General features: G+C 43.0%; 1 protein-coding gene across 5 annotated transcripts in view; it reads right to left on the bottom strand.

Annotated features, from left to right (window-relative positions):
- Window positions 1-23,092, bottom strand: part of KIF20B (kinesin family member 20B) — a 125,564-nt gene that overhangs the window by 43,353 nt on the left and 59,119 nt on the right. For all 5 annotated transcript variants that reach the window (XM_073685535.1, XM_073685538.1, XM_073685539.1 and 2 more), the window contains exons 17-21: window positions 22,658-22,719; window positions 22,467-22,586; window positions 5,978-6,092; window positions 1,305-2,397; window positions 842-980 (exon numbers count right to left, since the gene is read on the bottom strand). In XM_073685535.1, coding sequence (XP_073541636.1) covers window positions 842-980; window positions 1,305-2,397; window positions 5,978-6,092; window positions 22,467-22,586; window positions 22,658-22,719 — 1,529 coding nt within the window. The remainder of the gene's footprint in view (window positions 1-841; window positions 981-1,304; window positions 2,398-5,977; window positions 6,093-22,466; window positions 22,587-22,657; window positions 22,720-23,092) is intronic.

The raw sequence follows: 23,092 nt of genomic DNA, 5'->3' as shown, positions 1-23,092 counted from the left end.
GGCCCATTATACTGTACGGAGGGCTATGTGGGGGCCCATTATACTGTACGGAGGGCTATGTGGGGGCCCATTATACTGTACGGAGGGCTATGTGGGGGCCCATTATACTGTACGGAGGGCTATGTGGGGGCCCATTATACTGTACGGAGGGCTATGTGGGGGCCCATTATACTGTACGGAGGGCTATGTGGGGGCCCATTATTCTGTACGGAGGGCTATGTGGGGGCCCATTATTCTGTACGGAGGGCTATGTGGGGGCCCATTATTCTGTACGGAGGGCTATGTGGAGCCCATTATTCTGTACGGAGGGCTATGTGGAGCCCATTATTCTGTACGGAGGGCTATGTGGAGCCCATTATTCTGTACGGAGGGCTATGTGGAGCCCATTATTCTGTACGGAGGGCTATGTGGAGCCCATTATTCTGTACGGAGGGCTATGTGGAGCCCATTATTCTGTATGGATGACTAGGGGGGCCCATTATACTGTACGGAGGGCTATGTGGGGGCCCATTATTCTGTACGGAGGGCTATGTGGGGGCCCATTATTCTGTACGGAGGGCTATGTGGGGGCCCATTATTCTGTACGGAGGGCTATGTGGAGCCCATTATTCTGTACGGAGGGCTATGTGGAGCCCATTATTCTATATGGATGACTAGGGGTGCCCATTATACTGGTTGTCCTGTGACTTTGTCCAAGTTTTTCATTTTGGCCCTCTGTGTGTTTGAGTTTGACATCCTTGATGTAGAGTGATGTACACCGCCAAATATTAGAGGGTGTTTATGACCCTGCAAATGCTTTAAACTCTAAACTTTGTTAGCATTACTCCTAATAGTCATTCACCTCTTTTTCCACCTGCAGCATTTGTTTTTTTGCATCAGCCAGTTTATCTTTTAACTCTACGTAGTCCTCCTCTTTTCTCTGCAGGTCCAACTGCGCCGTTTTCAATTGACTGTCTTTTTGTAAAAGTTCTTTCTTTAACCTTAAAACACAAATGGAAAAAAAGTCAAAGAAAAAAAAAAAAGAAAAAACAACAGCTCACGTTCTGCAGAAGACAGATACAAGCTGGCGTGGAATATTTTATCAGAAGACCCGTCGTGCTCACATAAAACATATTTCCTATTATTTCATTCAAAGTCTCACTCCTGTTCTAATGTTGTGAATGAGAGAACTCCTTTTGACTTCAAAAATCAATGCGTAATTTACAAAAAATAAAAGGAAAGTTTCGGCCAGAACTAAATCCCTCCCCATAACAAGGGATGAAAATCAAGCAACCTTGACACCGCTCAGCTGTCAGTAGACTTACAGTGCAACATCTCCCACTGACTCCTTCACTAGCTTCTCCTTCTCGTTCGCCGTCGTTTCCGCAGCTGCACGTTCTTCCCGCACTGCTCGAATCTTTTGTTCTAGTTCACTCTTCTCATCATTTAGTTCCTTCTGCTTCTTTTCACAACCCATGTGTTCTGCCTGGAGTTCTGCCAAGCGTTTCTCCAGTGTTTCAATTGCAACAGATTTTTCTTTGCTTTCGTCTTCCAGGCTGCTAAGCTTTTCAGATTTCTCTTTGTAAGAATCCGCAAGGAGTCGCAGGTCCTTTATCTGTTGGCTATGTGATAATAACTGATTCTTATAGTCAATTTCTTGTATTTTAAGGCTTTCCAAATGCTTAGCCAATTGTTCTCTGAGCTGGACAATAAGTTCATCTTTTTCTTTGAGAACAGAAACTTGGGAAGACACGTCGCTCTCTTTTTCATTTTGCAGCACGCTCATTTCACGTTTCAGGTCATCAAGCTGTTTTTCAAACTGTAGTAAGCGCTTGTTCTTTTTAGAGGATTCGTGAAGAACATCTTGACATTTTTTCCAGAGACCTTCTATGGCATTATAAAAAGCACTCTCTCGTCCAGATGGCATTTTTCCCACTTGACCTCCAATCTGCCCGAGGTTCCTCTTGGTTGACTCTTCTATTAGATCGTTTAGATTAAAAAACTCCGTCCCACCAGAGCCTGGACTAGGATCAGTCTTGCCAAAGTCTTCTAACTTGCTTTGAATAGTTTTGATCTGAGCAACCTTGTTGGCAATGTTTAATTGGTTCTGATCTACCTCCTGCTTCAGCATATTAATAGTTCCTTCCATGCTGAGCGTCAGATCTTTCTGTATTTGCAGTTCAGAGTCCACGCTTTTATATTTCGATTCCAGGTCAATCAACTTCTTCTCATATCCAGCGAGCTGTTCTTCCAATTCCGCAACAGACTGAGCGAGTTTAACTGTTTGAACTTTATAATTTTCTTTCTCCACTTTAACATCTTCCAATTCACGCAATATGGGGCTTTCAGCTCGGCTCTGCATGGCATCTGTGTGCTTGCCCTCGCTTTTTAGCCGATTGTCATTCGGGTCAACAAAATCTAAAAAGCACAAGGTAGAGCTTGGTTAAAGAATCACAATAAAGTAGAACGAAATTAAAATCAATTTTTGCGAATATTACAATGTACATGGCTGACAGCACCTCTAAATATTTCTGCTGAACCCTAATGAAATCCATGCTCCAGGAGAGGAGAAATTATTGATTAAAGGGGTTTTATAAAATGTAATTTGAGCTATATGCTTGACAAGGTGAAAAATAAACTCATATACTCACCCTCTGCTCCAGAGCCGACTCCCCACAGCTGCCCCCGGCCTTAGGCTGCAGCATTGATGTCATAGTAATAGGGCAGCAGCCAATCACTGGCTGCAGTGGTGATGCCTAGGTTGTCAACTTATTATATTGTGTATTGCTGCTTGTTCGGCCAGAAAATCTCTGTTTATAAGTACTCGTGCACTAGACAGATTTTCACGTATAGCACTTGTACCTATGAATCTGCATGGCTTTGTGCAAAAATCTGATTTTTTTTTCCATCTCGGTATCAAGTGTCGGATCAAAATCGGCAATGCAAGACTGTCGGGTAAAAAAAAAAAAAAAAAAAAAAAAATTTAAAACTGCACCCCGATTTTTACAGAGTAGAGAAGTGACCATGAACTGCCATGGCAAACATCAGGACCACACAATCAAGATTTCAGGGTGCTGATGGGGTTAAAGAGGGAGCCCCCGCACTGTTAACTATTTAGACTCTGTAGTCACTATTGAAAGCAGTATCTAAGGGGTTAAAATGGCCATGGTCAGTGCCGACAACGATCATGGCTGATGCAGCAAGATGTAATCTATAGTGTACAGCTGACAGCTACTGGATAGGCACCTGTCAGGGGACGCTAGTCTCTTATATCGCAGGTCAGTAAAAAGATGTATAGGTGGTCACTAAGGGGTTAAAAAACCCACCATATGGTTTCAGAGATGCAGGCTCTTTTATTAAGTGCTAATTTTTACAGTTTTTATCAAGGGAGCTTTGCAGAGGATCCTCAGTGGTTGTGTCTTCTTTTAGGTTGGTCTGCATTATTACACTGTGAGCAAGGGCACCATCGTAAAGACCATAAAAATTATCACTAAAGTAAAAAGAACCAGATCTCTAGAACCGTATGGTGAATTAAAAAAAAAAAAAAAACGATAGCTTAAAAGGAAGAAGTCCTATGCGTTTCAAAGGCGTCGTACAAGTTACTCCTTGCTCCACAGACTGTTCCATAGTGGGTGACATCATACAGTGACGTGGATTGCTTGATTTGGACTGTGGTTAGCCTGTTGCAGCGCTACCAGCCAGAACTCTGCACGGAGCCACCTATGCCAACTATTACTATAGAGAAAAATCCGGAAAGCAGCAGCTTTTTTTTTCTCCACTGATTGGAATATTAGCTGACCGCAACATACAGTGGTTTGTGAAAATATTCACCCCCTTGGCATAATTTTGTGTTTTGCTATCTCACAACCTAGAGCGTCAGTTTTTTGTTTGTTTTTGAGTGTTTGCATCAGTTCACGTAAAAAGAACATGCCTACAACTGTGAACATTTGCTTTTCTTTTTATTGTGAAGCAAACAAATAGGACAAAATAACTGAAAACTTCAGTGTGCATAACTATTCACCCCCCCCTAAAGTCAGTACTTTGTAGAGCCTCCTTTTTGCAGCAATTACAGCTGCAAGTCGCTTTCGATAAGTCTCCGAGCTTTCCACTGGGATTTTTTCCCCATTCCTCAAGGCAAAACTGCTCCAGCTCCTTCAAGTTAGATGTCTTCCTCTGATGAACAGCAATCTTCAAGTCTGACCACAGATTCTTATTGGATTAAAAAGGATATCCAGGACTTAAAAAAAAAAAAAAAAGTGGTTTGTAGTTGCTAACACAGGCAGCTAGCTACCTGTATGTTGTACCCGGCACCAGTCATTGCCCAGTCCTGCCGGAGATTCAGCTGCTCCCTGTTAACAGAGCAGCAGTTTCTCTTCCTGTTGACAGGGCAGGACTATTGGTGTCATGCTGACTGACAACTTCAACAACTTTGTCCCCGACTTGTTTGGAGATCTCCTAGGTCTTCATGGTGTTTGGTTAGTAGTGCCTCAGCCTCTGTGGCCTTTCGGAAAAGGTGTATATACTGACAAAGTGACACTTAGATTGCACACAGGTGGACTTCCTTTCACTAAGCATGTGACTTATGAAGGGAATTGCTTACACCAGAAATATTTAGGGGCTTCATAGAAAAAGGGGTGAATACATATGCACAAGCCAATTTTTATTTGATCCCAAAAATGTAATTTATGCCTATATTTTTCTCACTTCACCTCACCAACTCAAACTATTTAGTGCTGATGCAGCACATCAAAATAGAATTTTAAAATTATTTAAAAACACGTTGAAATTTAACAAAATAGATAAAAAGCCAAGGGGAGAGAATAATTTTGCAAGCCACTGTAGGAACACTGGACTCTTGACGTCAGCTAGTTATTGCTGACTTATCAACTTAGGTAGGATCCTTAAGGGCAACCTGTCACCAGAAAAAATTCTATTAAGCTTAAAGATACGGGGTTAATCTGCAGGTTAATTGAGTTACTAACCTGCCCGACGCCTGCACTTAGCGGAACGCTAGAATGAACTGCATTTGGGCCGGCTGTCAGTCAGGGGTGGGGGCACGCAGTTACAGCTGCCGGTGACTGAATCGGCGGCGCCCCCATGACTGGAACCAGGACACTGCCGGGGAGAATAAAGTTAATTTTCTCCCCGCAGCAATCAGCATGTGCAGGCGCCGGGCAGGTTAGTAAAGCGATTAACCCCATATCTGCAGGTTAATGACTTTTTTTTCTGGTGACAGCTTTGCACATTACAGGGTGGCAGCGGCGTTTCTCTATATAAAGAATGTTTAGTTTAAGAGTACCCGGGGAGCAAGCCTCACAGGGGACTAGTCAAACAGGCGGCGGGTCCACGGACGCTTGTTCCCACCCGTTCTCTTGGGTTGACCGGTCTCATCAATACGTAAAGTAGTGAATAACCCTTTTAAATGTCTTTCGTGGGAAAACTCATTTATCACTTATCCCTAACATAGATCATGTTTCTATTCAAACTCGACGAATGAGGCCATCCATAAAGCCATGTTCACACGTTCTGATTTTTGGTAACAAATACTCAAGTAAAATACTGAAGGTGTGTCCGTGGCCTTATAGTCATCAGTAGGAGTTTCAGAAGTTTACATGTTTATCACCTATGATTGATAGGTTACCAAGCAAGTCAACCCGTGTAAACCAAAACTAGATGTACGAGTCCAGATTTACAATAGGTTACAGACAAGGTGTTCTTCCCAGAGGAGAAGGGACATGCGGTTAGTTTGTGAATATGGAAAAATTAGAAGCAGCAGCAAGTACAAAAGTTAGAGTTTTATTTTACATGAACATACAAAAGCATAAATGAAAAGTCCGGCAGATTTATAAAGAGTTTTTACATCATCGCCACTTTACATCATTGGAAAGCCCAGACTTTCTTCTTTTCAGGCGATAACGTTTGCGGCCCGCCTCATTTTGCCTTTGCATTGAGACATAGGAAAACGGATTTCTGGAACTTTGCTGATCTGAACAGATACCTTTCTTTAATGGAGGCTGGTCCTCAGGTGAATGGTGGTCAACAGGTGGCCGCTTCCGACTTGTGTCACTGCTGATTTGAGCCATTTCTTCTCGAAGGGAATTAAGAGTCTTCTCCTATGAACAACAGAAAACAATTGAAATGGTGAAGAACAGAACCAAATATTATAGCCGTCACAATGGCTCATGACCATTAAAACAATACTAGAACTTTACAAGTGCACAATCCACACTTTCATCATCCCTGCCCCCATTCTTTTTATTTTCCTGTAGTAGATGTATGAGGGACAAGCTGAAGTTTATTGGTACCATTTTTGGGTAACCATGACATTTTCAACATTTCTTTTACAGTCAGTTAAATGCCAAACAGGCACCCCATTAGGTCATCTTGCCCACCCCAATAGTTGCACCAAGATTTCAGAGCGGGGGGCCATTAATAGGCCACACTGGTTATTATGGCTTCTGCCAATCAGCAAACCACAACTGTATGAGCCCTAACCACTAAGTGACCACAGCATCCTCAGAGGACAATCCTCAGCGGACAATGCTCAGCGGACATCCCCTCCCCTCATTACTCCACTATTAGGCCAAGGCTACGGTCAAACGGCCATAATCAGGAGCGGGTGAAAAATGCAGATGTAAAATACTGACCAAATACTGAACGTGGCCTTAGGGCATGTTCATACTAGGCTTTTTTTCCGCAGCAAAACCTGATCTCTTGGCAGTAAAGTTGGTGCCACTGCGCATTTGTCTCTTCATGCTCTATTGTGCAAAAAAAACATGCAAAGCACAAAATACTGATGACAAAATGTGTGCACATGAGATTTCTGAAATCTCAGACTTGGCTGGTACTGAATGAAACGCGGGTGAAAAATTTGCATAAAAAAACCTTGAAAAAAATCGCAATGTGTGAACATACCCCATTTCTGAGGATTGAAGGAGTAAAGCTACCCAACACTAGACATTGGTCCAGACAACACAACCATATCAACCTTGAGGCTTTCAGTTTCACACAAGGGTGCAATAAGTCCCATCTCTTAACCCCTTCACGTCATGGCCATATTCCATCTTTTAGTTTTCAATTTTTGCTCCCCTTCTTCCCAGAGCCATAACTTTTTTTTATTTTTCTGTCAATACAGCCGTAAGAGGGCTTGTTTTTTTGCAGGACAAGTTGTTTTTTTGCAGGACACCATGATTTTACCATATCGTGTACTGGAAAACGGGAAAGAAATTCCAATTCTATAATTGTTTTTTGGACTTTTTATTTACCATGTTCACTATATGGGAAAACTGACCTGGCAATATGATTCTCCAGATCAGTACGAGTACGTAGATACAAACATGTATAGTTTATTTTTTATTTAAGTGGTGGGAAAAAAAACTTCAGAAATTTGTATGAAAAAAAAAATAAAATTTTGCATTTGCCGCCATTTTCAGAGACCCACAGCAGTTTCATTTTTTAGAGATCTGGGGCTGGGTGAGGGCTTATTTTTTGCTCCCAGAGCTGACGTTTTTACAGATACCATTCGGCGGTAGATCTGATGTTTTGATCACCTTTCATTGCAATGTTGCAGCGGCCCAAAAAAAATAAATTCTGGTGTCCCAATTTTTTTCTCTCATCACGCAGTTTTCTGATTTGATTAATTTACAGTATATTTTGATAAAAATCGGACATTTCTGAAAGCAGCAATACCAAATATGGTTTTGTTTAGTTTTTTAATAGATTTTTTTTTTTTTTAATAGGCTGTTAAAAGGCACAAGGCAGCTGATTAAAGGCTCAACCCCAGAGCCCACACCAAAGCCGGGTCACGACATATGTTGTCAAGGGGTGAAAGTGAATCAGTCAGGTCCTATAAACACTGATGGCACTGCAGTCAGCTGTTGGGGATGGTTTCGGCCGCAGGTCTCAGTGCTGTGACTGTAGCCGCTCCGGACACACCTGTAAGACAAAGCCGGCACCTGCCAGAAATAAATTAATCTTCTACCTGACACCACACTTTCAGTACCGCGGTCAGGCACCTTCATAATACTGTTAAAGGGGTATTCCTATACCAATATACTGCTGCTGCTGCTACCTCCAATTATAATTATAAGTGTAGTATAGTTCTTCTGATTCGTTATGTGGCTTACCTGATGGGCCGGGCATTGCAGTAGCTTAAAGGGGTTTTCCCCACAAGCGAAAACGATAATTAGTCTTACCGGTAATTGTATTTCCAGGAGTTCATCCTGACAGCACCATGGAGGACGTCCTTCTTATCCTTACAGGGACAGGAAACACAGAGGTTAAAAGCCCTCCCCTCCCTCCACCCCTCAGTGTTATTTCTAAGTATCACACCAGGATGGTTGCAACAAACAAAAATGTTTTATTACAATTCTATATAACAATGTTACTTCACACTGTATATAACATGAAAGGGAGGGAACTAACTGTGCTGTCAGGATGGACTCCTGGAAATACAATTACCGGTAAGACTAATTACCATTTTCCAGGACATCCCCCTGACAGCACCATGGAGAATACCAAAGTATTGATTTTAGGGTGAGACCACTGCATGGAGAACTTTCCTACCAAACGCCATTCTCTGACTGGCTACCACATCTAGCTTGTAATGTCTAGAAAATGTACTTAGGTTAGACTAAGTTGCGGCCGAACAAATCTGCTCCACCGAGGCCCCCCTCTCTCTGCCCAAGAAGTGGCCATTGATCGAGTCGAATGAGCCCTCAATTCAACAGGAGGAGACTTTCCTTCTGCCACATAAGTCTACTATAGGTCTAGCCTAATCCACCTGGCAATTGTCTTTTTTGACGCTTTTTTACCTCTATTTCTACCCCCAAACAAGTTGTGATCTTTTCTCCAACCCTGGGTGGCCTCTAAATAAGTGATGACTGCTTGTCTAACATCCAGGGAATGGAAGAAGACTTCCTTTTGATTTTGTAGGATTTTGGCAGAAGGATGGTAGTACCACTTCCTGATTAATATTATGGGTAGAAGCAACCTTGGGTAAAAAGGATGGATCGAATCTAAGAACCATTTTATCCTCATAAATCTGTAAGTACGGGTCCTTTGTGGATAAGGCCTGCATCTCCCCCACCCTTTTAGCAGTTGTAATTGCTACCAGGAAAGCAGTCTTAAAGGCGAGTCTGCCTATAGTCAAGTCCTTGGACTGCTCGTATGGATGTTTACAAAGAGCATTAAGTACAAGATTGAGGTCCCAGGGGGCAACAGATCTCTTAACCCAAGGTCTCAATCTCTGAACCGCCTTGGAAAACCTAGCTATCCAAGGGTTCGCTGCCAATTGCGTATCAAAGAATACGCTCGGGGCAGAGGCCTGGACTCTTGGAGTACTTGGTTTTAAACCTCTGTTAAACCCGGCCTGCAAAAAATCCAAAATCTTAGGGATATTTGGGTTAGAAACATCAATAGCTGAATCTCCACATTCTGAGCAGAATTTTCTCCAAATTTTACTATATATGGCCGAGGTCACCGGTTTTCGACTGGCCTGTAGGGTTGTTATCACCTGATCAGAAAGTCCCTTGGACTTAAAGATCTGCCTTTCAGCATCCATGCCGTAAGATGCAATCTGTCTACTTCCTGGTAGAACACAGGACCCTGATGGAGAAGGTCCTTCCTCAAGGGAAGCTGGACAGGGTCTTCCAGTGCCATGTTGGCCAATAGAGGAAACCAGCTCCTCTTCGGCCAAAAGGTTACTACCAGTATTATCCTAGCCTGGTCTTCCTGCACTTTTCTTAGTACCCTCAGTATCACAGATAATGGAGGGAATGCATACAACAGGCCCCTGTTCCATTGCTGGGATAGGGCGTCTATTCCTTCCGGATTGTCTAGCGGATTTAGGGAATAGAATCTCTTGACCTTGGTATTTTCTCTGCTTGCAAAGAGGTCTATTTCTGGAGAACCCCAATGATGCGCAAGGTCGAGGAAGACCTGCATATTCAGTTCCCACGCTGTGGGACATATCCATCGTCTGCTCAGGAAGTCTGCTACATGATTCTGAGCCCCTGCTACTGTAAGTGTACAGCTGTTATAGATAGGGCTATTCTTTCTATCCAAAGAAACATCTTTGTAGAAAGTTTCTGCAGTAAGGGGCGTCTTGGGCCTCCCTGATGCCGCAGAAAAGACACCGCTGTTGTGTTGTCTGACAAGACCTTTATATGTCTTCCCAGAAATAATGGTCTCTTCTGGCGGAGAACTTCCCACACGGCTCATAATTCCAGATAGTTTGAGGACTTTGCATGAATTTCTTGGGACCAGGTTCCCTGAAAGAGCTTCCCCTCTACGTGGGCGCCCCATCCTGACTGACTGGTGTCGGTGGTAATTACTATGGCTGGAGAGGGGATCCAAGCTACTCCCACCTGGAGGTTTTTTGGAAGCATCCACCATACTAGGGACCTTCTTACCACTCTGGAAAGGGGCATTACTTTGTCCAAGGATATCTGACGCCTGTCCCAGGCCGACAGAACGGCTCTTTGTAGATGACGAGCATGAAACTGGCTCCATCTGACACATGGAATGCAGGCCGTCATCAGTCCCAGGATCCTCATTGCACTTCTGATGGAGCAATGATTCCTTGGAAACTGAATAATCTCTCTTCTCAGTGACTTCTGCTTTTCTACAGGTAGGAATGAGGTTCTTAGGCAAGAATCCAGAGTAACTGCCAGAAAGTTTTTTCTTTCCCCGGGATCTAGGTCTGATTTGTCCCAATTTATCAGCCAACCCAACTCCTGGAGGGTGGAAATGGATATCCTTACATGGTCTAGAAGCTCCTGACGAGACCAAAAGGAAATTGTCGAGGTAAAAGACTAGGATTATTCCCAAACATCTTAAATGGGCTACTACTTCTGTTATCAGCTTTGTAAACACCCGAGGGGCTGAGGCCAGACCAAAGGGGAGACATCTGAATTGAAAATGGTGGATCTGATTTCCTACTTTTATAGCAAATCTCAAAAATTTTTGATCGATGGGATGGATGGGGACATGGTAGTACGCTTTCTGGAGGTCTAAGGTACACATCACGGCCCCTCTGTCTATCAGGGGAATGGTAGACCGAACTGATTCCATCTTGAATCATTTGTATCTCACCCAGTGTTTTAACGGTTTTAGGTTTATTATTATATGCGTTTCCCCTGAGGGTTTCCTGATGGAAAAAGAGTCTTGAGTAGTGTCCCTGGGACCTCTCTACCCGGGGAACCGGACTTATGGCTCTTATTTTTGAGTTTCTGTACTTCTAACCACATGGGTGAAGTACCGGACACTGGCTGGGGATTGGCAAGAATAAACCTCTCCGGGGGTAACTGGGCAAATTCGATTTTGTATCCTGAGGATACGGTCTTTAGAATCCAAGGATTCTGAGATATTTTTTGCCAGCCTCTGAGGAACGACATCAGATGACCCCCAACGCGTATGGCGTCATTGCTTCCTCGAGCCAGATGCTAAACTAAAGGGGGGCCCTCTGCCCCTGTTCCCCTTGGGGTAACTCCATCTGCCGGACTTTCCTTTACCCTTATAATCTGGCTTATGCGAGGGACGGGCTCTCCGAAAGGGCTGGTATCTATGAGGCTTATCCTCGGGAAACCCCTTGTTTTCATAAGACGCTTTTTCTAAGATGTCGTCTAATACTGGCCCAAATACCCTATCTCCCGAAAAAGGAATGGAGCATAATTTATTCTTTGACTGGTTATCCCCAGACCAGGTTTTCAACCAGATAGCCCGGCTAGTTGCATTAGATAAGGCGCTGTTTCTGGCTGCAAATCCAACAGACTCTGCCGAAGCGTCGGCCATGAAACCTGTAGACTTCTTAAGGAGGGGAAGGGATCTGAGAATAGATTCTCTAGGAGCTTTTGATGTTAACTGCTCCTCCACAAACACATTGATCTGGTTACAGAGGTGGCAGCAATATTAGTTTTTATGATAGCTGCCGTAGTCTCCCAGGCCCTTTTCAGAAGGCCATCCGTCTTTCTGTCCATAGGATCCTTCAGACTGGACGAGTCCTCAAAGGGGATTGAAGTTTTCTATACCACCTTTGCAATGGGAACATCAATCCTGGGAATCTCTTCCCAGGGCTTAATGTCCTCTGGCTCAAAGGGAAGGCGTAATCTAAAGTCTCGTGGAATTACAAGTCTTTTCTCTGTGCCCTCCAATTCTTCCAAGATCATGGAACGGATGTGTGTTTTTTTACGGGGGAAGACCCTGTGTCTCTGGGATCTTAACCCCCCGAACATCTCATCCTGCACTGTATGCGATGGCTGGGTGTCTTCCACCTGCATAGTGTCTCTGACCGCTTTTAGCAGTTCGTCTGTGTCCGCCGCTGAGAAAAGATATCTCTTTCCCTTCTCCGATGGATCTGAAGCTATATCTTCCTCCTCCTAAGAACCAAAGGGCTGTAACTCTTCCTCTGAGCATAGCTCCATCTCCCACCTCAGTCTTTTTGCCCGGGGACCCAGCTGAGACATCTGGGGGGAAACTAGACCTGAAATGGAGGCCCGAACCTCTTCTCTGATGATTGACCTCATATCCGAAAAGGATGGTTGGTTGTTCATCCTTCACAATTTTAGCAGTGCAGCCTTCGCATAACTGTTTAAGCCATGCTTCAGGCAACCTGCAATTACATATGGGGCATCTCTTCATCTTCCCCCCCGACTTTTTATCCTTCTTTAGTGTCGTTGGTGGGTTAATGGAGCCTTTATTCTAAGATAGGGGGAACAGCACTGTGGAAATTAGGAGGCAACTTTTTACTAATACTGGTGGGTTACCCCCCCCCCCCAGATAGTCCTAGCCCCACTCACATGTACCATTGGTGGTTCAGATGGGCTCTCTGCCTTTCCTAAATCCTCCATTATGCAGTCTCCAGCACAGCAGGGAAGCCAGACACAGGCAAGCGCTTTTATACTTACCTGTCTGAAGTCTTCCCTGCCTTTTGCGTTCCATCCTGGAATGCACGACGACTGCCACTTTCAAATTTCGCGCTCTGCCTCGCACGCACTCCCATGATGTCACCGGAAGTGCGCGCACACGTGGCCGGAACCAGGTGCGGAGGCAGGCGCTGGAGCCAAGAGCCCTCGCCAGAGGGAAGCGGCTCCTGGGTCAGGAGCAGCGCTGCACTGACCAAGCTGAGGAACCCCTGTTCAGGGGGCGTCAACCGCGGGCTGCTTCCCAGGAGGAAGGAGAAGTTTCTGAGCCGCCCGATCCCCTGAGCCCGCATTCAGGTACGCTCTTCTGCGCACCACACCTCTCTGTTCCTATCCTCACAGGGACAGGAAAAACACTGAGGGGTGGAGGGAGGGGAGGGCTTTTAACCTCTGCGTTTCCTGTCCCTGTAAGGATAAGAAGGACGTCCTCTATGATGCTGTCAGGGGGACGTCATGGAAAGTACATTTTATTCATTAGAGCTTGGAATAATAATAACTTCCACAATTGGATGTTTTTAGAAAAAATGTTCCTGTGCTGAGATAATCTTATAAATGTGCCCCTGCTGTGTACTGTGTAATGGCTGTGTCTGACCGTGCAGGAACATGGTCTGATCATATACAGTATACAGCCAGGACAGCAGGCCACATTCCAGCATGGTCAGACACAGCCATTACACAGCAGGAACATTTTATTTAAATACATTCAATTGTGGAAGTTATCATTCCAAGATCTATTAATTAAAAATAAAGGGGTTTTCCCCACAAATAAAAGTTAAGTATATCCATGGTTACAACCACTAACAGCTGTTACTGAGTGGTTGGAACCATGGATATCTAAGCTAATGCAATGACCTACACATGGGGTGAGCGACATAGTGAAATCAAAAAAACAATACTACATTACTAATTGGACGTGTTTGCTAATATTATTATTACTGCAACGACATATTGGAATCGGATCTTGAAGATGGGAATACCTCTTTAACTTCAGATTGACAGCATTATCAGACATGACAGGTTCTTTTTAATCTTTTGGAAGAATTGGATATTCTGTATAGGAAAAAAGATTGTTAACATTGCCTAAGCCAGTGCACATGCAGAGGTAGAGGGATGGGACGTGGCAAGATGTAGAGCTGAGCGGACGTGAGGAGCATTAGCTCCGTGCCTCCATTAACCTGCATCATGGCTCACAGGATTTTAAAACGCCGGAGACACAGCTTAGTGGGGTGGCAGCGCAAGGGGAGAGTGGCCTGGACAGATGGGGCACACCAAGAGGCGAGAAAAAGTGCCGGGTAAGATCCCAGTCTTCACATCGGGAAGCAGCCGGATCCAAGATGGCAATCGCAACTCACACCATTCGGCCAACAACATGAGGTGCCTGCACTCCAATCTAGTGCCATCAGGGGACACAACGCAAGTCAGCAAGTCCCAAAGCGCAACAATGATGCAGAACACACTGAACTATCTGAAATTATGCTTCTTCCCTCTACAAACAATCCAGAGCAACCAGAGTTCAAGATACCTGTATGGTCAACACCTAACCAGGGATGTGGAGTCTGTAAGACAAACCTGACTCCTCAATTTCCATGACTCCAACTCCCTCATATATGGCTCAGCTCTAAGTGATAACATTTTACTACAGTAAATTTTAAATCAGACTTTTCATCACCAGTATGATACAATAATCAAACTATTTGCTTGCCTTAATCCTGTTTACTCTAGCAGCTCGGAGATGAAGGCAGACATTCCTTAACAGTGCCTTTTTGCTCTGATTTGTAGAGGAGCATTACTACGGAGCATGTACATGAAGTGCAGCACAGATTCATCTCAACAAAAGGCCGAGATCCTTAGATCAGGAACAGAACAGACATTTATAGGACATTTCATAACTTTCCCAAATTCTTATGAAAAAATATTCACCACATTCTGCATTGAAATACTGAACTCAATTTATAATATATTGTTGGAGTCTATCCATTTTACACCTACTCCACAGCATGGCACCTAACAAAAGCCTGAACACACCTCCAGTAACAGAGACCACACTGAGATCTCTCCTAGTGGATTTAAAACAAGCCATTCGTAAAGATCTTACAACAGACTTCACTCACCAAATTGGCAAATCTGTGACAGAACCTCACATACAGAAGAGAACGTAAAGGAGTTCACCAAGGCACATAATCACCTTGTAGATGCACATAATGAAGCCGCCGATGAGGTTATGCCCCTGAAACTAAAGCTTGAGGATCTGGAAGATTGCTCCAGGCGTAATAACCTGCTGTTTAGAGGGATGACAGAGTATCACCACAGACGCGCAAAAAGAAATCCAGACAGATTTTTTTACACGCTAATACCTACTGCAGAGCTTTTGGAGCACACAGGAGTCCTAAACCTAACACCACACCAGCAACAGCCAATCAGGTTCTCCCAGACAGATTCCCAAATTTGCTGGTGTTCACAGACTTCTCTTCAATTACACTAAATGGGAGATTAGGGCATAGCATTGGTAAATCCTTGTGTTCAAAAGAGAAAACAATCCCACTCACTCTCACAATGTCTCCTGGAGGAAGAGCTATACGGCACATGAAGGGTTCTCCACGCTTCCGAATGAGACTATACGCACTACTCGCACGCACATAAAATGTACTCAAGGACTGACTTTATAGTGGTAGATATAGTGCAAAATATTCAACCGGCACTATCACTTGGATGGACAACGCCCTGGTCTCGTGCTAAATAAGAGACGTACAACAATCCGACATACTCTCCATGGAGAATTCACAATTATCTAATATTCATATAATGTCAAGCCTCAATTACGGGAACTTTTACAGGAATACATTAATATTAAAGAGGTTGTCCACTAATTTAGCATTGATGACCTATCCTTATGATAGATCATCAATGTTTGATCGGTGGAGGTGCCAGGTGTGGGACCCCCAACCAATCAGCTGTTACCGGTGGTGGCCGGAAGTACTCACTTGCGGAGCTGGCAGTCTTTATAGTGGCCGCCGCAGAGTACAATACTTCCACCTCCTATTGATCTGAATAGGAGGCAGATGTGCAGTACCCTGCCGCAGAAGACAGAGCCGCTCCGCAAGTTAGCATTTACGGCTGCCGCCACCTACACTGATGACAGCTGATCGGCTCAAACTAATCAGACATTCAGGACCTATCCTAAAGAAAGGTCATCAATGCTAAAGTAGTGGACAACCTCTGTAACAGCATGCCAATAGTGTCTACAACCACTGTAGTGTTCACACAAAGCCCATTACTTAAAAAACCATCCCTTGACCAGAACTGCACGGCCAACTAGAGACCTGTTTCCAATCTTCCCTTTATCTCTAAACTCCTGGAACGCCTGGTCTATTCCAGTCTAATCCGCTATCTTTCAGACAACTCTCTTCTTGACCCTTTACAATCTGGTTTCCGCTCTTTACATTCTACTGAAACTGCCCTCACTAAAGTCTCTAATGATCTACTAACAGCTAAATCTAATGGTCACTATTCTCTGCTGATTCTCCTGGATCTCTCTGCAGCATTCGACACTGTGGATCACCAGCTCCTCCTCACTATGCTCCGCACTATTGGCCTCAAGGACACTGTTCTCTCCTGGTTCTCCTCCCATCTCTCTGACCGCTCCGTCTCTCTGTCTTTCGCCGGCTCCTCCTCCTCTCTCCTTCCCCTTACTGTCGGGGTTCCTCAAGGATCAGTCCTTGGCCCCCTTCTTTTCTCCTTATACACCGCTCCCATTGGACAAACAATCAGCAGATTCGGTTTTCAGTACCATCTCTATGCTGATGACACCCAATTATACACCTCTGCTCCGGACATCACCCCTGCATTACTACAAAAGACCAGTGATTGTCTTTCTGCTGTGTCTAACATTATGTCCTACCTCTGCCTAAAACTGAATCTGTCAAAAACTGAACTACTCGTCTTTCCTCCCTCCACTAACCTACCTGTGCCAGATATTGCCATTTCCGTTTGTGGCTCAACCATTACTCCCCAGCAACAAGCCCGCTGTCTTGGGGTCATTTTTGACTCAGATCTTTCTTTTACTCCTCACATCAAATCACTCGCTCGTTCATGTCATCTACACCTCAAAAACATCTCAAGAATCAGGACTTTTCTCACCTTTGACTCGGCAAAAACTCTTAACGTAGCTCTTATTCATTCCCGTCTGGACTACTGCAACTCTCTACTCATCGGGCTCCTTCTTACTAAACTCTCCCCTCTCCAATCCGTCCTTAATGCAGCCGCCAGGATCATATTCCTCGCCAACCGCTACTCCGATGCCTCTTCCCTGTGCCAGTCATTGCATTGGTTACCCATCCAATATAGAATTCAATTTAAACTTATTACGCTTACCCACAAAGCACTCCATGCTTCAGTACCCCCCTACATCTCCTCCCTTGTCTCAGTCTACCACCCTACATGTGCCCTCCGTTCTGCCAGTGACTTAAAACTAAAATCCTCCATAATCCAAACTTCCCACTCCCGTCTCCAAGATTTCTCGCGTGCTGCACCAATTCTTTGGAATGCACTACCGAGGACAATTCGATTAATTCCCAATACCCACAGTTTCAAGCGGACCCTAAAAACCCATTTCTTTAGACTGGCGTATCGCCTCCACACACTACCTGTCCATCCCAGTTGTCCATCCCAGTTTTCCCCCATATTAAAATCTTCAATTTCAGGTTCATACCAACCATGTACTTGATAGCCTCGGTCAGGACTGTACACATACTGGCAGGCGACCAGTCCATGTATTATTTATCCTATTTAGTATATTAAGGCTGCATTATACAATATATGTACATTCTACCTTTTGTGTCTCCCCCATTTCCTCATAGACTGTAAGCTTGCGAGCAGGGCCCTCACTCCTTTCGATAGGAGATATGCTTATTTTGTATTGTCTGTATAAATCCCCCTTAAAATTTGTAAAGTGCTGCGGAATATGTTGGCGCTATAAAAACAAACATTATTATTATTATTATTATTACATAAAAGGGGGAGGCTAATCCAAATTGCAGCATATAACAAAAAAGTTAAGAATACAGAAAATACACTGTGCTCCAAATTATTATGCAAAAAGTGTTTAGGAGTGATAAGGGAAGAATTTGTTTGTTTGTCAGTTAAACTCATTGATGGTGATGTGTGTCAGGGCTCTTTATATCACTGTAAGCAATTGCAGACACCTGTGCTAATTAGTTTGGCAGGTGTGTCCAATGAAAGGCAAGACTACTTAAGAAGGCTCTCTCACATTATTAAGCAGCCTACAATCAACATTGCCAAGACACTTCATCCTGATCATCGCACAATCAAGAAGTATGTAGCCGATTCACAGTACACACGTGTGCGTGCTGATAAGGGAAAATTGAGGACTCTTTCCTACAGGCAATTACGTCAGGTTAAAAGAGCAGCGGCAAAAAAGCCTTGTCATAGCAGCAGACGAGTTTTTGAAGCTGCTGGTGCCTCCAACGTCCCCCGAACAACAAGATGCAGGGTCCTTCAGAGGTTTGCAGCTGTGCGTAAGCCATCCTGTCGACCTCCTCTATCCACTGCACACAAGCAGAAACTGCTCCAGTGGGCCAAACATTACATGAAGACTGACTTCAAAACGGTTTTGTTCACCGATGAGTGCCGTGCAACGCTCGATGGTCCAGATGGATGGAGTGGAGGATGGCTGGTTGATGGACACCCCATGCAAACACGGCTACGGCGCAAACAAGGAGGAGGTGGAGTAATGTTTTGGGCTGGAATCATGGGGAGAGAGATTGTCGGCCCCTTTAGGATCCCTGAAGGGGTAAAGATGAACTCCATAATGTATGTGGAGTTTCTCAAACAGCACTTCCTGCCATGGTTCAAGAAGAAGAAATGTGTATTCCGCAGCAAGATCATTTTCATGCATGATAATGCACCATCTCATGCTGCACATAACACATCTGCATCTCTGGCTGCTATGGGCATAAAAGGGGACAAACTTATGGTGTGACCCCCATGCTGCCCTGACCTCTACCCCATTCAGAACCTCTGGAGCATCATCAAAAGGAGTGTCTATGATGGTGGGAGGCAGTTCACATCTAAGCAACAGCTCTGGGAGGGTATTCTGTCCTCATGCAAAAAAACTGAAGCATAAACCATCCAAAACCTGACAAATTCAATGGACGAGAGAGTTCAGAAGCTCCTTTCGAACAAGGGGTCCTATGTGCAAATGTAACATCACCTAGAATAAAGTTTTGAGTTGAAAACTGTTTGATTTCAGTTTGTAACAACCTGCTAATGCTTATAATTTCAAATATGAACATTTTTTGTTCTTTATTAAACTGAAAAGGTTGAAAACTCTGCTGTGCATAATAATTTGGAACATGCATTTTGAGTGCTTTATTTTTTTAAAAATATACTGTTATAGGCAGTTTGTACAAAAACCTTTCAATTGTACTCTAATAGTTATTTGACTGGAAAACTACAATGACTGCAATTCATATAGGTAATTTGGGAAAATCTGAGAAAATATTTGCATAATAATTTGGAACACAGTGTAGAAGAACTTAGTAAAAATATAGTATTACTGGGGGACATCTATAAACACCAACCCTCAGCCACAATATATAAAAAAAAATTACAAATCTCGAGATTACGAACTATACCAAATTACTTAAAAAAAAAAAAAAAAAAAAAAAAAAAAAAAAAACAAATTTGAGAAGTAAAGCAAAAAAACTATTGGCATGGAAATAAAATGGGCAAAGTTAGAATTAATTTATGGAATTACAGCTAGACTACCAAACCAAAGAATTTCTCATATACAAGACTTGTAATGTCTAAAAGATATTGCGAATACATTGGAAAAATATTGTTCCTCACTTTATAATCTTAAAACAGATAATCATACGCCACAGCCCAATGCGGATTTGATTAATAATTTTTAAACAGCATAGCTTTACCCCAAATTCTAGAGAATAACAAAACCTATAACTCAGGCGGAATGACAACAAGCAATTAAAACAGCTAAAAAATAATAAATCTCCAGACCTTGATGGAACAACTAGTGAATATCTTAATATATTTAATCAAATATTATCCCAACTTCTGTTACTAGTTTTTCAAAATCTATTTAAAAAAGGTAAAAATTCCAGAAGAAATGATACAAGCGACAATACTTACACTTCCCAAGCCAGGCAAAAATACATGTAAATGTCAAGTTTTAAATTTAATCTCATCTATAACACTATGGATTTAAAAACTAAATATCCCTTTAAGTGGGATTAGGAGTCCTTAAAAAAATAAATAAATAAAAAATCATCAACATGGACTTGTTGCATATGGAAAAACAGGATCTCTCCGCGTTAGGCAGAAAAGCATCAGTGAAAATGTTCACATTTCCGCAGATATTGTATCTATTACACAATCTCCCTACAGTATTTCCAATGAAAATATTAAAGAAACACAAGCAATTATTTCTAAATATATTTGGCAGGAGAAACGTTATACTTCACATGCCTATGAATAAAGGAGGACTAGGCTGCCCCTCAGTGGTGCTTATTATAGAGCTTCACTGTTTGCACAATTCAAGTACTGTGGAACAAGGCTGATGATCGGCATGGGATAACAATTCAAAGACCCTTAATAGGATCTTCCAATATCCCATCTTTCTTTTATTTATACAACATCTTGAACTCCAACAAAAAAATATGCATGTCTCCAACAGTCAGTACACTCTGTACCTCTAAGGCTGCACCTACTAACAAAATAGGTTCTATACAAATTGCACTCTCTAAAAGCGCCTATAGAAACTTCACAGCAATGCATTCCAGGCCTTAAACTTAAAAAAATGGAAACATTAGGGCATTATATCAATTCAAAATTTGTATGAAAAGGATGCATTACCCTTCTCTTCATTTAGAATTAAAGAGGTGGTGCACTACAGTCCTGACAGGGGGAAGAAGACTGACCTGAAGGGAGTCTGAATTTACAAGAGCAGCAAACCATGTTTGACAAGAGCAGTAGAGACTAGAGGGCGAGAGCACTCGTTAGAATTAGACATGACAGAAGGAGACAGACTCCCTAATACCAGGGGTTAGGGGACAGAAAGATCCCTGAGGAGAGTGTCAGTCTGCAAAGCAGCGCTTAATTACAGAAGAGTGAGGTCCTGAAGACTGCTCCCAGGAAAACGTGGAGGGGAGGGCCCGGGAAGTCTGCCGCTCCCAGGAAAACGTGGAGGGGAGGGCCCGGGAAGTCTGCCGCTCCCAGGAAAACGTGGAGGGGAGGGCCCGGGAAGTCTGCCGCTCCCAGGAAAACGTTGACTCCTAATAAGAGGGGTCCTGGGTGCCGGAAAATGGCGGCTGCAGAGGAAGAGGCGGACCCTAGGCTGTGAGAAGGATGCACAGTTACGGCACCACAGGAGGAGGGAAGGGGGCGACTGGAAAACCATGAAAGCCGAGGTAGATCTGAGTCTTGTGAAAGACCTGTGTCCACCTCTTTCTGACACTAAGCTAATTAACATAATGCCAGTCGGTGGGTGTACGCTGCTGGAGAAGAGCTAACTTTTTTTGTGCATAGTATCAGCCTCGGTGGAAGCATACACCCATGTTTTTTTGTGTCCCCCAGTGAAGTGATAGAGAAAATGCCCATTTTTAAAAGGTGTCAATCGATGGGCAAATTATACATTGTAGTGGACGACCTCTTATAATAGAGTATATCCCATACTTCTATAAGTATTTGCAAATTAGACATTTTTTTTTTGACAAAATGGAGGAATCATACGTTTACACCTTCTTCCAAGTTGTACTCTAATGCCGCTTAATCAGGCATCGCAGATTAAATCAGCATCAAGCTATAACTGTAGGCTTGAAAACACAACCTTCTTTTACTACATATCTTAAAAAAATAAAAAAGGGATAAAGACGTAAAATTTACATTTACGCCAGAACAATGGCAAGACGTCTGTGCTATTGGAAACCAATCTAAATATATATATCACGTGGAGAATGAAGAAACTACTACTATATAGATGGCATTTCACTCCAAATAGATTATCCCAAAGTTTCCACAACTCATCGGATATATGTTGGGGATGTGGAGATACCAGAGCACCCTAAATGCCCTCCAGTGACGGAAATCACTGCATTGAATAATTAAAAAAGCAAATCAAAAAAAATAATAGCCTCATCTAATATATTGCAATTTCTCAAAAAAAAAAAAAGGAAAAAAAAACAACATTTGGCTGTCTTTTTGTTTGAATACTATTATATCATTTTGAAATTTCACATGCAGAATATAATTTAATACAGATTTTATTGTCACCACCCTTTTTACCCTCCTAATTCCCAATAATGTGTTATGCTAAGAAATTATTGTAAAACAGTCATCTTGTAACATTGCAAAGAACTATACTGAACACACTGAGGTCATATTGAACTTCAATTATTTTATTGCCAATATGCTGGAATTGACTTTCTAAATAAAAAAAATCTATGGTTTTTTAAAAAAAAAAAAAAAAAAAAAAGTGAATGCTCCTGCTCTATCTTCTGTCTAGGAAAGGTAATGCTCCCAAGGTTTACTTACATAGTCTTCACATTTCGCCTCCCAATGAGAAATAAGGTCTTTAAGCTTATCAATCACACTGTCCTGTTGCCGACTCATATCTATAAGTTGATCCATTCGTTGTTTCTGTGCGAACAATGCCTTAAAGAATAAAAGAAAGTTACTATACAATTACTGAAGGAGAGAGATCTGCATGCAGAGAACAGTCTCACCTTCTCAGATTCTTCCAGCTGAAGTCTTGTTTCCGTGTACTGGTTCATCTGACGCGCCAGATCTGAAGAAATAGATTTACAGATGAAATATCTAAATATTGATTCACTCAGATCCAGGGTAAAAAGGGTCACCGCGGAGATCCCAGGTAAAAAGGGTCACCTGGGAGAGGAAGTGGTGATGTCCAACTTACTTAATGAGTTCAAGAGAGGCCTGGACGCCTTTCTTGAGAACAATAAAATTACATCTTATGCTTAGTTAATTAATCCAGGGATTTAATCTGACTGCCAGATTGGTGTCGGGAAGTGAGTTTTTCCTCAGTGATGTAGATTGGCCTATACCGCATGTTTTTTTTTTGCCTTCCCCTGGATCAACGCTGCGGAATAGCTGCAGTGCACAAGAAATAGGCTGAACTGGATGGACGCTTGTCTTTTTTC

Source organism: Phyllobates terribilis, unplaced genomic scaffold (genome assembly GCF_046119375.1).
Source record: "Phyllobates terribilis strain yellow unplaced genomic scaffold, ASM4611937v1 Scaffold_5__5_contigs__length_657084704, whole genome shotgun sequence".
Classification (NCBI taxonomy): domain Eukaryota; kingdom Metazoa; phylum Chordata; class Amphibia; order Anura; family Dendrobatidae; genus Phyllobates; species Phyllobates terribilis.
The sequence above is the reverse complement of the archived record's forward strand: the minus strand, read 5'-3'. Positions and strand labels throughout refer to the sequence as shown.